Here is a 16,198-nt window from a genome sequence, read left to right on the forward strand (position 1 = left end):
TCATGGAAACACTGTATTTTCATCATTATAGGAGCTAATTTGCACATTATGCAAATGAGGTTCAGACTATGTACATGGTGAAATGTTTACATCGCACTAACTGACATTGTAAACATAGGTTTCAACACTTTCGGTGTTCCAATCTGAAACCTAAAAGCCTAGTTTTCATGAAACACTGTATTTTTATCATAATGGGAGCTAATTTGCATATCATGGAAATTTAGTCACTTTGCCCAACTGGATTTCTTGGGACTTTTAGTATGGTGTTTAGGAGCCCATAAGTAGCACTGCAGTGGAATTCCTACTGTTGCAATTTTCGGTGGGTGAAACCCTATTTGACTGGACTAATGTGATCTATGACAAAATGTGTATCCAGTTTCTGTTAACAGTGCTTCATTTCTTTCAGAAGTACAGTATATGTAGTAGTCTCTCGAGTATAATGAGCTTGCTTTGGTATCGTACAGAAGTTCATGCAAGACCCGTTTCACCAACATTGATTTCAGTGAGATCAGTGCCACTTAGTGTTTTCAGTTTCACTTAGCAAGTCCCTCGTGAATGAAACATACCAATCAGAAAAGTGAGATAGCGAGACTGAAACCAGTGAAGTGAAACTGAAACCAATGAAAAGTTTGGTGAAACACCCTACAGGACTGCAAGAAAGGAACAGCCATGAACCAACCATTTTTATTGGGAGTGGGGGCGGAGGTGGAGGAGGGTCTCATTTTATGAGAAATTGACTTAATCTATGTTCTATGCCTAACTGACTTGAACGAAATGTCAGCTTGTCTTATGATTGTGCCAAATGCAAAACAAAAAACAACAAAAAAATCCAGCTACTGAGATGGAAGATACATAATACACCACTAATAATGAAAATTGTGATTTCTGGACAGCTGTGTTATAATGGCTACAGGCAAGTTTGAGTGTAACCATGGTAGCTAACGGTCTCTCACAGGTTAGGTCTCAACTCCAGTCAATTAAATTTACATACTTATATAAATCTAAAATGGTGTTTATCGTTGAGAAGGTGTTGCATTTTTTGTTTGAGAAAAACATTGTTTTCAGCACAAAGTTGCCATAGAAATGACCTAATTTGGGCTGATTTTTTGAAAAAGAGGTCACAAATGGGCCCAATTTTGCTTGAAGAAAGGCAGGAAATAAGATATACATACACTAGCAACTTATCTCACGATTAATGTCAGTTGTATAAATATAGGATACATAAAAAAGAAATTACAAAAATGAATGAGGAATGAAATAAAAAACAAATAATGTAATAGGACGTATTGATGAGTGAAAGGGGTAACAAATGACGTCACTAATTTTGATATTCATAATGACGTCAGGAGCTTCACTCATTTCACATAAATGACGTCATAGGTTGCATTAATGTAATATCGGGGCGGAGCACACTCTAGCTCTGCACCCCACTCCCTGGGTCCTTCGCAAGTGCAAGAAAAAGTGCCCCCCCCCCCCAAAAAAAAAAAAAAAAATAATAATAATAAAATGAAAATTGGACCTCTCTGAACCCCACCCCCTGGGTCTGTGTACTCTTGCTCTGAACCCCACCCCCCTGGGTCTGTGTACCCTTGCTCTGAACCCCACCCCCACCCCCCTGGGTCTGTGTACTCTTGCGACTGATTGTCACTGGCCAATCAAAATCAGTGTTGCATGCATGTCTTCTTAATAGGGCAGACCCTGAGCCAATCAGAATGGTTGTTTCAAAATTAACAATTATTTGCAACTGATTGCAACTTTCTGTCAACGCCAACGGCGTGTTTTCTTTAGACGGCACAGATTGGGGACCCTATCCCTAAACCTAACCCTAATCCTAATCCTAACCCTAACCATCAAACCCTAACCCTAACCCTAACCCTGACCCCAACCCTAACCCTAACCCTAACCCTAACCCTAACCCTAACCCTAACCCTAACCATAAACCCTAACCCAACGTTTTTCCCATAGGTTTAACACGCGCCTTGCCCCAATCTGTGCCGTCTTTAAAAAAAAACGCCAACGGGGCCTTAGGAGTTCTGTGAATAAGATGACCAACTCTCGGTCGAAAAGTGAAACGCTGGCAAGGAGTGCGCCAACTAGCTTTCAGCGGGGATAAATTTCAGCGGGTGAAGTTTCCAGGCCATGTGCTGTGGTGCCTGAGCATGCGCTTTCACTATTTGCATTATGTTTGTGTGAGACCAAAGACAGGCTATGAATTCAAGTAAGAAGACATTTTCTGTAGATCTAGAGAATTATGAGTAAATACAGGAATAGGTGCAGTGCATTAATCTGCACCAATATCTACACCGAACCATCAACAGGTTCATCGTTATTTCGATTTTCAAGTATCCAAGTTTGGTTGTATGTACGTATCTGTATATACTGTTATTATGTAGTAGCCTTTATAATTAGATAACCTATACAATAGCACCGAAATAGCCGTCAGGATGTTGATCTTAGGGGGGGGGGGGGGGGGGGGTATTGGAGGAGGGTGTCCCCCCCCCCCCCCCCGTGAGAACTTTTTTACTTTTTTGCACTTTGATATTGTAAACGGTGCAATTTGATGCATTTTTGCGTGTTTTATCAACTTAAAACGGTCCCACTGCTTTAGCTGGTATATAGCACTATTTTTATATAGATTATTATTAAACAATTTGCCCTAAAAATGTAACCATTAAAAAAATCTTGTATTACGATGAATATCATGAACGCTGTCTGTTCAGCAAACAGAAAGAGCATGAAAACGAGGGTGTAGGAGAGGGGTATATCTCCTCCAACAGGAAGATGATTTCGCATTTTCCGACCTGAAATACAGCGATCAGGTGCAAAACCTTCGGTAAAATACTTAAAATGTTTTAATTTTTCCCGCAAAGAACAAATAACTAGATGATAAGTATTTTTTTTCAGGGAAGTTTTAAAAGCTAAATTACGAAATTTGGCTCTTATTCCGCGTGTGCATCTAATCATTGTGTATGTACAAGGTCTACAAGGGGGAGGGTGTGGGAAGGGGTGCCCCCTCCCACAAACTACGGAGATTTGTGCGTTTTAAGAATTGAAATAAAGCGATCAGTGGCGTACTTTTTTGTGAAAAAATTGGAAATTGCCATGGAGGGGACCAAGCCATGGGAAGGTGGCGAGATACGTCTCCCATATTCGAGGGAGCTTTTTCATTTTTAGAACTGAAATTCAACGATCTGGCACACACTTTCGTTGGAATATCTGGAATTGTCAATCAGAGAAGTGTAGCAATACATTTGGAAGGATACAAAGAAAGAGGATTTGGGAGGGGAGAGGCCCTATTCCCCCTCCTATCGACACGAGCGAGACAATTTGCAGTTAAACGTTCTGGTGCACCCATTTTGTTGCATATTTCGAAAATTATCAATGTTCAAAGTGTGGCCACAGTCTACTAGTATGCACTGGCGTAAGTCCGTACCAAGGAGTGGGGGGGGGGGGGGGGGATGATTGATGATAGTCACCATCACATACAATAACGATTGCAAGCCAATAACCGGACCTGGGGGGTGGGGGGCTTGGGAAGCTTAGTGGGGGAGCTTGGTCGGGGGCTGCCCCCCCCCCCCCCCACCTGCAGAGGACAAAGGGATTGAAGTTTGCATCCCCGACATTTTTTGCATGAAATAAAAGATGGGAGGGAAGTGGCAGCAAGCAATGTGAAGACTCTTTGTTCTTTTTGGTTGTTGTTGCTTGTCAGCTACTTTCGGCCGAAAATTGCACGTCAAAAATATAAAGACCTTTTTGTTGCTGTTTCGCTTTTCTTTGTTTTCTTTTTGAAAAACGATTTTGACACCCTCACTTTTAAAAACATAGCCTCGCCCTGCATAAATGCAAAAAATGAAATCAATTAAATAGTAATATTCATTTCTTTGTATGTAATAATGTAGTAGATATTTCCATATACGAGTATACTGCGTTTCTAAATTTTCTTGATTTAGGTCAATTAAAGCAATCATCCCCGGGGGCATCGTTCAGTTTAATCGATGGGGGTGGGCCAAGAGCGGAGAGACCGAGAGGACGAAGGGAATGGAAGGGACAGGGGCGTCGATCCGTTTTCACGATTAGGGGAGGGGAACGTGGATTTGAAATACCTGTGCGAGGGTGTGGGAGGGTGGCGTTCCACGCGAGGAATATTTTGCATTTTTAGACCTGAAATTCAGCGATCTGGTGTACACTTTTGGTGAAAAGTTGGATTTTTTTTTCTATTAAAGAAATAGAAAAAAGAAGCATTCACAGATAATTGAATGATTTAATTGTGGTTATATCTCGTTCCGAGTGTGCGACATCACCGTGTGATATATAGGCCTACTAAAATTAATGATACGTGGAAGTTGTCAGGGGAAGGGGGACGGTGTGTAAAGGGTAAGCGGTAGCCCCCTCCCTAACGGAACGTTTGCATTTTACGATTGACATATGATGCGCACTTTTGTGGAATCCGGCATTCGGAAAATAACTGTCAATCCCCAAAGTACTCATAGAGTCTAAATCAATGGATAGAACCGACAGCGACCGAGCGAGATAAAGGCAAATTAAACGAGGATTAGGGAACTTGTACATTTAATAGAATTGAAGTCATGGATCTGATGCAAACTTAGATAAAACATTTTGGAATCTGTCAATCTAAATGTGCCAGTAAAAGAACCGAAGTGTGGTGGGAAGGGCCCATGTGGGAGGGGGATACCCCTTCCCATGCGGGAGAGATTTTGCTATTTTAGAATTGAAATTCAACGATCTGGTGCACACTTGAGTAAAACATTGAAAAATTATAATCTTAATGAAAGGTTGAAAGGGACCAGCTTCATGCACGTGCTTACAGTGTTTATACAAGCAATATTTCATCCCCCACCATCCAAATCTCCGGTCCACTTGAGGGGGGGGGGGGGGGGGGGGGGCGACTGCCCACATCGCCGCCTCCCCCCCCCCCCTTCCCCCCTTGGCTATGCCGGTGCCTAGTAGTCAAATAATTCACTCTTATACTTGTCAAGTATTCATTTGAATAAAAAACCTAAACCTAATGTATAACTCTGAATTGATATTGTGTATTGCCGTAATTTTATTGTGGTTGTTTCAATCATGAAAATCCAAATTTTTAAGCAGAAGTCCAGTTTATATCCAAGCCATCTATATATTCTGTAAATGCAGTTTTGAATAACAGTCCCTGTTGTGCATGTGTAGCCTGAATGATCCGGGAAAGTTGTGAAAGCTATCTAGAGAACTTTTGATTGAATTGAATAAACCGCCGAGTAAATTACAGAAACTATTTTCATTCAATGAGATACCAAAAACTGAACCTGAGTCTCACAATAATCCATTTTAATGGCGTAGCCCATATAGACTCACATAACCGAACCGCTCCCATTGAAAATAATAATAATAAATAAATAAAGAGCAGATAAAATTCTCTGATTTAAATTATATCTTGAGAAATGTCACAGAAACGTAAGTTATAGTCATGATGATAAGCTGTGATATTATTAGCTGCTAAAGGTCTGTTTATTTTGTTCCTAAATATAAATATTTTTCTTTTAAAGAAAATGGCAAAAAAAAGTCAACGTGTATTGTCTAAAAACTTATGTAATTAAATATGAAATTTTAACCTACAAGAATTACCCGTAAAAAAATGTTTTAAACCTTCTTTTTTTTTGTCAGTTCAAACCTTTTTTCAATTGCTCGGATTCAAAAATATTATAAGCCTGACAAGAATTGTAGCAAAATTTTCAAGCGAGGTTTAGCATTACTCAGTAAGGCATTACTACAAAATAACATTTCAGCGAAAATGTGAAGTTGACAAAAATTCTTGCCATTTTCTTGAGGAGAAAAAGTACCCTCATGTTTTTAGAGAAAATATGATATAACAGTGGATTCTTTGACTAGTTTTCACTCCAAAAATGTATACTTTCATTCACATAAACATGGCCGGCGCAGCCGTGGGGGCCGTGGGGGCTCGGGCCCCCCACACTTTTTGTGCACCATGCAAAAGAATATATGAGGTGTCATCACTTTGGGCCCCCACACTTTTTTCAACCCGGAAGTACGTAAACGGCACTAAAATAGAAATAGATAGAGATCTTGAAGTATGGCGGCGGTAAGGTTATGTCAGCTGAAGAAACCCGGAAGTGGACGGGTAGAGATGAGCAAGCGAAACCCGGAAGTGGGCCCCCACACTTTAAAAAACGCTGCGCCGGCCCTGATAAAGAAGTGATTATTTGAAAGTAAGAGCGCTGAAAAGGCATATAATAATTATTTGAAAATTCCCAGGGGCGGATCTAGCTTTTTATAAAGGGGGGGGGGGGTTGGGGCGGTATGCGAGGGAGCGTAGCGACCGAGCCCGAGCGAGCGGAGCGAGCGAGGGGGGAGGCTGTGGGAGGGGGGAGTCCCCCTGTCCCACAGTAGGGAGAATTTTTGAAAAATCTGTGTGTGAAAATGGCGTTTTCTTGCATCTAACACACCACTATTTTTGGTATAGAGATCATTGCCAAATAATAATGATAATAATGATAATAAAAAATAAAATAAATACATAAATAGAAAAAAATAAAATTACAAGTTAAAAAAAAAGATAAGATAAAAAAAAATGGTCCCCGGATTTTTTTTTTTTTTTTTTGGGGGGGGGGGTTGCAACCAACCCCCCTCCCCCCCCCCTTTCCCCCCCCCCCCCCCAGATCCGCTTCTGATTCCTATAGGTTGACACAAGCCTGCCATCGAAATCTTCTGACCACTAGATAGATTTCAGTGCTGCCGACCCATGGTTCGATTATCCCCGCTGAACGCTAGAGGGCGGGCGCCACCTTGCGTTTCACCAGCGGCCGTGTAAAATCGGGAGAGTTGATCATCTTCCTCCGTGTACGATCTCTACACGAGTGCATAGCTGGTGCATACACTCCACAGGCACAGCTTCATCTAAAAGACATAATAACGTGTGTGTACCATTTACCTTAACCTTCTAAAATACAGTTTTTACGAACGACAGTACACGTCACCTCGGCAGTCACCTCCATCGTGCCGCGGCCGGAAGCGCACAATCACTAAGAATGACCGCAATCAAGGTAATGGAAACTGCAACTGTAATCTGTTGAAAAGTAGCCGTGCTCCGTGCAGACACGTGAATGCATGCAATCAGCACTGTACGCAGCAACGTTTCCTCAGCGGGTTCAGGCCACGTTTCCGAGCCGGCTGCGGCCGCCTGTGTGGGATGCCACTCGGCTCGGATGATAGCGATTGAGGGAGTCTGCTCGCTCTGCTGTGGCTGTGATGTTGAAACATGGATGTGTCGGCCCAGCTACGCCTCCATGGACCATAGTTGAGCTAACTTCGGCATTGTTCAGAGCCGTGCAGTGATGTATAACTGTCAGTGTTAACGTTAGTGATAATCGTGATGGTGTTTTACTATAATATGTTGCATTGCCTTGGATGATGGAATTATGGCAATTATGTCATTCATACGACACGTGTCTTCATGTAATATACCTAACTAATGCCCAATGGGCCTACTAAAACTTTAAAGGACAAGTTCACCTTCATAAACATAAGGATTGAGAGAATGTAGCAATATTAGTAGAACACATCATTGAAAGTTTGAGGAAAATCAGACAATCCGTTCAAAAGTTATGAATTTTTGAAGTTTTTGTGCAGTACCCGCTGGATGAGAAGACTACTGCAGTGTATGAATAACTTAGATGTCACATGCGTACAACAGTTAAAAGGAAAATATAAAGAGAATTTCACAAAATTCCATCTTTTGAAAAAAGTACACATTCCCCTGACTCGTTACCGACAAATGTTATGGGTAATATTATTCCCCCTGCCTTAAGAAAGAGGCAAGTCAAGTGCTCTTTTATTATGCGAAAAAGGTGAAAATATGTTGAATTTTCTTTTACATTTTCTTTATACTGTTGTACGCATATGACTCACAAGCTGTAGTAGTCTCCTCATCCAGCGGTTCCAACACAAAAATTTAAAAAATTCATAACTTTTGCATCGATTGTCCAATTTTCCTCAAAGTTTCACTGATGTGTTCTAATAATATTGTTGCATTTTCTCAATCCTTATGTTTATGAAGGTGAACTTGTCCTTTAAAAGTAAATTAGGCCTAAGTTTACATAAAAATATAGGCCTACATTAGATCTAATGAGTAACGTTACTTTGTAAATTGTACGTTTGTTTCTACTACACTCCTACAATTGTACAGTCTAATTTACTAAAGTTCACAGATGATTTTCTGAGGAGGTATTGAGGAAAAACATGAAATTTTAGCATTTTCACTTGGCCTTTGTCCTGATCACTTTTGGAGATTGCACTTGAGCACTTTTAAGAAGGCTGTTCAATATCCTTCATTCCTTAGTTCGAGGGGGGGAAAAGAGTTCCTGTAGGCGTAGATGTATCGGAGCGAAGTAATAGTAATACTAGATCTACCTAAGTTTAAACCTGGTTTGACTGTCCCCATCGACTTCTTTCTGATTTAGGACGAATGTAGCCTGTGTGTGTGTCAAGTTCTGTTTGTAGCACCTTGACCTTGTGAAAACAGGATAGTCTATTCAGTGTGCTTCCCATTTGTGTTGAAGTGAGGGTTTCCATTTGAGCGAACTAAGGCTATAAAGGGAGCTGAGTGATGCTCGCTTCTCTGTCATTATGTGTTTTAACAATGCAAGGTGCTTGTCTCTACTGTCGCAGTGTCTGTCTGAGCTTATTTGATGGAAGAAATATTCTTCTTTCTAGTATTGATGGGTCCCATGCAGCAATGGCATAATCAAGATTAGGATGAACAAGCATGATAAAAATTCTCCTTCTCAGAGGCTGAACAATAGGGGAAGTTATGTCTGAGTGAATTCAGGACACCGCACCAGGGGGGTGTTTTATCAATTTAGTCAGCACTGACAAGTTGGCAGTCTCCGACAATTTAAGCAAAATCCTTGGGTTTGATTGGCTGAGATGCTCTCGTCACTGACTCAGACTGTTACCATGGTGATTGTCAGAGACTGACAACTTTCATGAAATGCTACCCAGATACCTGGTACCGGTACTAGTGGTTGTTGCTTGTTGGGTCTGCTGTTCCAGCACAGATTATTTTGGATACAAATGCCAAGGTACTTGATCTGCTTGGATGCTTCAAGAGTAACACCAAGGGTGTTGAATGGTGTGTTTTTTTTTTTCCAAGTCTCTTTTCCTATTGACTTGCTTTGATTCCCATTCTGAAGGACTGAATTTCACACCTCAGCGCTGTGACCATTCAGCAATTGTATTGATGCCGCCTTGTAAGGAGATTTTTTCGTCACTTATTTTTACTTCGAAGTACAGCAGACAGTCATCAGCAGTGTAACCTAGTGGTGCTTTTGATGTTGTCATGAATGTTGCTGACAAAAAGAAGGAAGAGATGTGATCCATGGACCTTCTTGCAGAGAACCGCTTCCGAGCAGGGTGCAAATCAGAATACTTCCCATAATAGTGTACATATGCTGGAGATGGTTGATATCCATTGCTTTATGCCATGACAAATGCCATAAACTTCAGCTTATGAAGTAATCTTTGGTGAGGAATATAAACATCAACAGCAACAAGTGCTCATCAAGGAGATGGGGTGATAATTTGCTGGATTGGTGCCACGTTGAACCTTATTTTAAAGGAGTGATGTTAGCTTTCCCCTAGCTAAGCGGAAGGTCACATGTGTCCAGCGATTGTTGGAAGATGAACTGCAGGATTTAAGATAACTCTTCTGCTTTTATTTTGAGGATTTGAATCTGTATCAAGTTAATCGGGTCCTCTGGGCTTTGCAGTATTGATGTTGAGCAACAATAAATGTTTGAGGCAGATAAATGGCCATATGAGTTGGATACTTTTTGGTACATAAAGAGGGTAGTTGGGCATGGATAGTATAACACTGGGCAAATTGTTCTTATTTTTGTCGTTGTTGTTGTTGTTAACCAAGGGCGTAAGGACTCATGTTCAAAGCTGTTCTGGGGGTCCTATAGAATGCCAGGTAGTCATGAAAATCTGTGTGCCAATGTGCTTAAATACAGTGTTATAAAAGAAATTTGAATGATGAAACTTGACATTTCCAAGGCTGTGTAGAGCTTTACTGATACCTAATACACAAGTATCAGTACTGTTTCAGCCAAACACTTGTCAGTAATTGTTTATTTTGAATAATCTGTAAGCTATAGAAATGACATTCTAACATTTTTGTCCATTCTACAACAGGTTGGAATTATTGGTGGATCTGGCTTGGATGACCCAGATATTCTGCAGTGCAGACAGGAAAAGTTTGTAGAGACCCCATATGGAAAGGTACAAAGTTGTGACATGAAGCAAGATATGAATGCTTTGGTGTTTACAGATTATAAATGCTATCATCCCCTTGAGTTTTGCAGATATTTTCATGCATGTGAAGCCTTTCTTTTTTCTGTACATTAAGTGTATTATCTGAAAGGGGCCATATGATAGTATATCACAAGATATCATTATCTTTTTTTTGGTACAATACTTTGTACATTTCATTCTCTGCCTCACATACATATGGGATGGAATATACAGCTGTATGAGTCTTTCCTCTGTGTCAGAGTATTAATCATGATACATGTACATGCTCCTGTCAAAGTTTGCCAGTAAGAGAAATAATGCTAGTCCATGTAACAGAAAGCTACTTGAGCAAATGAAATGACAGATTTATGGAAGTGTCATTACCAATTCACCGCACATTGGGACCTTTCGCAGCCAGAAATGTAATTGGATTCAGTTTGACAATCTCTATTGATTTTATACCATAATAATTTCCATACCTTGATTTTCAGCTTCAAAACAAAGAAACAATTCAGAATGAAATTTACCACATAGTTTTGAAATCTGAGTGTTTTTGAATGAAAACCTAACTTCATTTTTTTCTTTGTTTGTTTGTCTCCTGATTTCTGCAGCCCTCTGATGCTCTTATTCTTGGTCAAATTGGTGGAGTAGACTGTGTCTTGCTTGCCAGGTACTAATATGAGACCGACCTGTCTAATGATGTGTGTGGATTCAGATGTGCTTGATTTCAAAGTGTGCAACATACTTTATTCTTCTGAGAATTATATTCTATCATGGACACTTGTTACAAATCATTTATTGTAAAAATCAAGGGTTTTGTGAATTGGGACATACAATTTCACGAGTGGTTTAATTTGCAATTGTTGAGGACAGTCATAAACAGAGGAATATATGTCTGCACTTTGGTGAGATAATGAGAAACCTCTTATGAAATATGAAAGAGCATGTAATTTTAAGAAGGATTCAATATTTATTGGGTGAAAATTAGCCTTGAAATGGCTTAGATATCCAAAAAAGCAATCCTATTGTAAAGATTGACAGGCCAAGAATTTTATTAGGATCTCTTTGTTTTACCTTGTATTTAGATATCTCAGTCATTTCAAAATCGATTTTCATCAAATAAACTTTTGATTCCTCTTAGAATCATATGCTCTTTAACATTTCACAGAGTGGTTTCTAAATATCTAGCAAAATGTTAAAAGCTGAATCCTCACCTCAACCAGTACTGTACAGCCCCTTTAATATCTTCATGTGTTGTTAAATTTGTGAATGGCACCCAACTGGCAAAAATAAAAACTCTGCAATACATATGGCATGAATATACAGCATTAGAAGAAAGCTGCCATTTATTGCAGATCTAATGCAATTCAGAATGATTGAAGGCTGTCAGCCATGCGTTACGAGATACATTTCAGCCGGTAGAGACTTTCCATGGGTCAGGGCTTGTATAAAGAGAGACATGGGATTGCAGATTGACCAGCCATAATATTTGGGTTTGCCCTCCCACCAAACAGACATGGCAGAAAGCACAACATCATGCCCTCCAATGTGAACTACCGTGCCAACATCTATGCCCTGAAGCAGGAGGGCTGCACTCACCTGATAGTGACTACAGCCTGTGGCTCCCTCCAGGAACACATCGCCCCCGGCCACATCGTCATTCCGGACCAGTTCATTGACCGCACCCATCGGCGGGTGCAGACGTTCTACGATGGGACAAAGGACGGCCCTCAGGGCATATCCCACTTGGCCATGCACTCACCCTTCTGCGAGAAGTCTCGTGAGGTATGTGGTGTCATTGTCCTTGCAAGGGTTGTTCTATGTATTGTAGTACAGTGCACTTCCATTATATTCAAGTCCTTGGGACCGGCATGTTTCTTTTGTCGTATCAAGATTTCGTTATAACCGAACAGGAAAGTAGAGGTATAGGGAATAACTTTGCGATCTAGTTTTTTACTTTGTTGTAATGAGAATTTCATTATAACCACATTTATTGTAATGGGAGTGCACTGTAGTATATAAACTTGTGTGCAAGTTTTTTTCTCATGCTGGCCCAATTTCAGTAAGCGCTCGGATAAAAGTACTTTTGTACATAGGCCTACACTTTCACATCTCACCAATGTACATGTATATGCATGTTATATTTATTCCTTCTGGTGCTCTTGAGTAAGAATCAGTGAGAGTTTTCAATGTTAATGAAATGCTGCATGCTGTTTTACTGTCTCTCGGATATACAGAGTCTGAGTACAAGCAGTTGTTTCCGAGATTGTTTTCTATCCTTTTATTAAATGTCAATGAAACAATTAAAAGATACTGGCTGCAAGAAACATATCATCCCTTACTGTAAGAAACTTTTTGGAAATGTGCTGTAACTGTGTCATATTTCTAAGAAAGTACACAAAAAACATTAGGTATGAAATGTCTAGTATGTTGACGAGTACCATTCCCTGTTCAAGAGAAGTACTTGAAAACTACCACTTTCTTCTTGTAAAAACTGCATTAAAATTATGCAATTCAAACAAAAAATTGTTTTTCACTAGTATCACATAAGGTGCTGAATTTTTATAATGTTAGGTGCAGTGTGATGGAGACTGAGCGTATTCTACACTTGCTATGTATATGAACAAGAGATTGATTAATATCTGCACGTTCATCAAAATTGCACATTTTTTTTTTAAAGGATAATTGACCATCATCTGCTTTTGAGGAGAAAAGAAAAAAAAGAAAAAAGAATGACCACCTGCATTTTGAAAGCGTCATTCTTGACAGGCATGAAATGATTTTCTGAATTTATAAGAGCTGACCCCCAGTGTATTTCATCAACTTACCCAAGCCCATTCCATTCTCTATTTTTGTCTTTCTCTGTTTCATTTCATCCTATATGCTGCCTGTTGGCAACACACCGAAAATCTGACACACACACCACATCACAGTTACTCATCGCATCAACAGAGTCTATCGGCCTGAAGTGCCACACGACGGGCACCGTGGTCACCATCGAGGGTCCCCGTTTCTCCTCGAGAGCAGAGAGCAAGATGTTTCGAATCTTTGGGGGGGACATCATCAACATGACGACCGTGCCTGAGGTGGTGCTTGCTAAGGAGCAGAGCCTCTGTTACGCAGCCATCGCCCTGCCAACAGACTACGACAGCTGGAGGGAGTCTGAGGAACCAGTGAGTAAAGCCAGGGCATGATTCTCACCAAGAAAGTGCGATATCAATGATAGCTTATGAAATATTTTGGTACCAAACCATGAGAGTAGATGGCATGCCAGGAATATTTGTACCCAGACGAGAAGGAAGCTTTGTGTCACATATCACGATGTGTAAACGTTCCAAGAGTAGAATAATTTGTATTGTGATGCTCAGAGAATTTTTTTGTTGTTTAAAAAGGAAGAAAGAAATGAAGAAATAGGAAGAAAAAGAAGATCTAGAAGAAGGAGGAGAAAAATGTTGTAACTGATTATCTTCGCATTGGTCTGGTCTGGAATGATGGATGAAGTCGTTTGGTGGCATGTATCCACCAGATTCCTCCTATGCCTATCAATCTGACAGTGTCATACATGAATGTCAGTGTGTTGCAAATCTTCCTCAATATAGTTTTGAATATAGGTTTAAAGCTGAAATATGGCACCAAGAGAGTCAAGCTGCAATCAATAGTGGATAGTCTCTTTGACTACATAAGTAGATTACTGTATACGCTATATATTTGGCGGGGTTTTTATTTTCGCGAATTTCGCGAGTCGGGAGCTATTCGCAAAATTAACAACACACGAAAATATTACCTTCCAAAATGAATCACTTGCCTTGATGATACGAACATTTCAGTACCGGTACTAGTATACCATGTCATGGCTTACCGAACAGACCATACTGGCTAAGCTTGTTTGCGTATATATACTGAGTAGCACGTCCTGGCCACGTGTACTCACGAATACTGTAGAGAGCCAATCCATTATCGCAAGGGGACCACTCGTCAGAAATCTAGCGCGATGGACTTAACCACTTCAAAAATGTTGAATTCTAACTTACTAGTTCGCAGAGTTTGGTAAGTTTTTTTCATGCAGTGTATAACTGGTATCATTCTTATTTGCTAGTACGTTGAAAATTCACACTTTCTTTGCCACTTCATATTTTCTCTGGTCCCCCAATCGCGAATTTAACCACTCGCGAAAATGTGTGACAGCGGCAATTCGCAAAAATTTATGTACGCGAAAATTATAGCGTATACAGTATGTTTGTGCTATCATGATATACTTTCCCAATCCTCTTCAATAGAATACACATTTAATACAATTACAGTTGACCTCACCTAGGTAAAATCCTAAGGGAATACTAATAGAGAAAATCTTTTGAGCAACCTGAAGTTGACTGACACAATAGAATATGCACATGTTTTTATCTATTGAGGTTTAGCATTTTTATTTGACTTTAATCCAGGTTTTGCATGTTGTTTTGTATATTGGCTAACCCATATTACAGAGCTTAATGTAAGGTACGAAGTGTATTTCAACCTTTAACCCCTGAATGACCCGCAGTCACCCTTGTCTGTGTGTGTTCAAGTGATAATTATGTATGTGTGAATATGTTGGGTGCAGATATGCTTGTCTGCACCACTGCCATATCTTCCCTATATCAGTCTACTGTGCAGTATACAGTTGTGCAATAAATTTGTCCAGACCTCTATATGAGTTCTTGCTTCCTTCTGGTAGTATGGGTTGACATAGTAACAAACCTGGAGGTGCTAAGGGGTTTGTACTCTACAATGTTATTTACTATGCTTCTATTGATCACTTTTTCATTCCTATTGTCACAAGGTTTCTGTTGAGGTGGTGATGAAGACCTTTTCCATGAATGCTGCAAATGCCAAGAAAATCCTCCTTGATGTCATTCCAAAACTTGCCCAAGCTGACTGGGAAGATACCATCAAGGCTCATGAGGTAAGTATGGAATGACCAACATGCCTTGCTTGGGTCTATCTCACATATCACTTTTCAGAGTAAGAGATACCATTGCCCTCAATACAGAATGTTCTCATCTTTTTGTAACATGACATTGAAAGGGATAATGTTGACACTCTTTAGGCTACTCTGCCTCATAACCTACTGATTACTGTGTGCCAAAGTCAGAGATTGGTGGAGTAGTTCTTGTTCATGCCAAATATGAGGATGTGCAACTACCTGTGATGTGCATTACTTAAAATCCCTGTGGATATTATGCTTCTTTCTACTATGTCCATGCTTCTTTTCCCAGCGTGCACTGAAACCTTTCTATCTTTCTGATTTCTTTTGATTTAACAGGCAACTGCAAAGGAGTCAATAATGGGAGTGTGAACTCTCCTTTTCGAACCTGTAGATCAAGACTCTCTCTTCTTGGAGACTCACTTGCAGTGTATGAAGATCCAACATGGCAACTGGTGCACTCATGCTGGTTCACTGGGAGTGACTATGTGTCCCTGCAAGAAATAACACAGATCATACACACTATACCATAAAAAAAAAAAAAAAAAAACAACTGTGTGTGAGACCGAATATTTTTAAATGGCGTTGATTTTGCTGCATAAGGATATTACATGCATCCAACAAATCATTTCCAATTTTACTGCCATTATGATATACCTGTGTATTACTTTATGTTGATCATTTATGTTTTATCAATACGATTAAAGAACTCATTTTGATTTGTAGCTTTGTGTATACAAAATGTATTTTTAAGACGTCCATAAAAAGATGTTTTAAAATGTACATATCTTAGAATGCTTTGCCTTTAAAGTGTAACTCATAGATAGCTATTAAGTAGCTGGAGTGATGACGCATTCATGCACTGATAAGAATTTATATAGAATGTACTGATATTGTTTACACCCTTAAGTCTGTTCAGTTACAGAGCAAGTG

At 39.9% G+C, this 16,198-nt stretch overlaps 1 protein-coding gene across 1 annotated transcript; it reads left to right on the plus strand.

Moving 5' to 3' along the window:
- The first annotated feature begins 7,005 nt into the window (after nucleotides 1-7,005).
- LOC139734851 (S-methyl-5'-thioadenosine phosphorylase-like) lies at nucleotides 7,006-15,783 on the plus strand. The gene is made up of 7 exons (XM_071645636.1): nucleotides 7,006-7,058; nucleotides 10,207-10,293; nucleotides 10,917-10,975; nucleotides 11,820-12,090; nucleotides 13,239-13,478; nucleotides 15,122-15,244; nucleotides 15,605-15,783. The coding sequence occupies exons 1-7, from the start codon at nucleotides 7,044-7,046 to the stop codon at nucleotides 15,635-15,637; spliced, it is 828 nt and encodes a 275-aa protein (XP_071501737.1). The 5' UTR covers nucleotides 7,006-7,043; the 3' UTR covers nucleotides 15,638-15,783.
- The last annotated feature ends 415 nt before the right edge of the window (nucleotides 15,784-16,198 follow it).

This window comes from Diadema antillarum, unplaced genomic scaffold (assembly GCF_040938485.1).
Source record: "Diadema antillarum isolate AM-2024a unplaced genomic scaffold, OU_Dant_1.0 seq00000550_RagTag, whole genome shotgun sequence".
Classification (NCBI taxonomy): Eukaryota; Metazoa; Echinodermata; class Echinoidea; order Diadematoida; family Diadematidae; genus Diadema; species Diadema antillarum.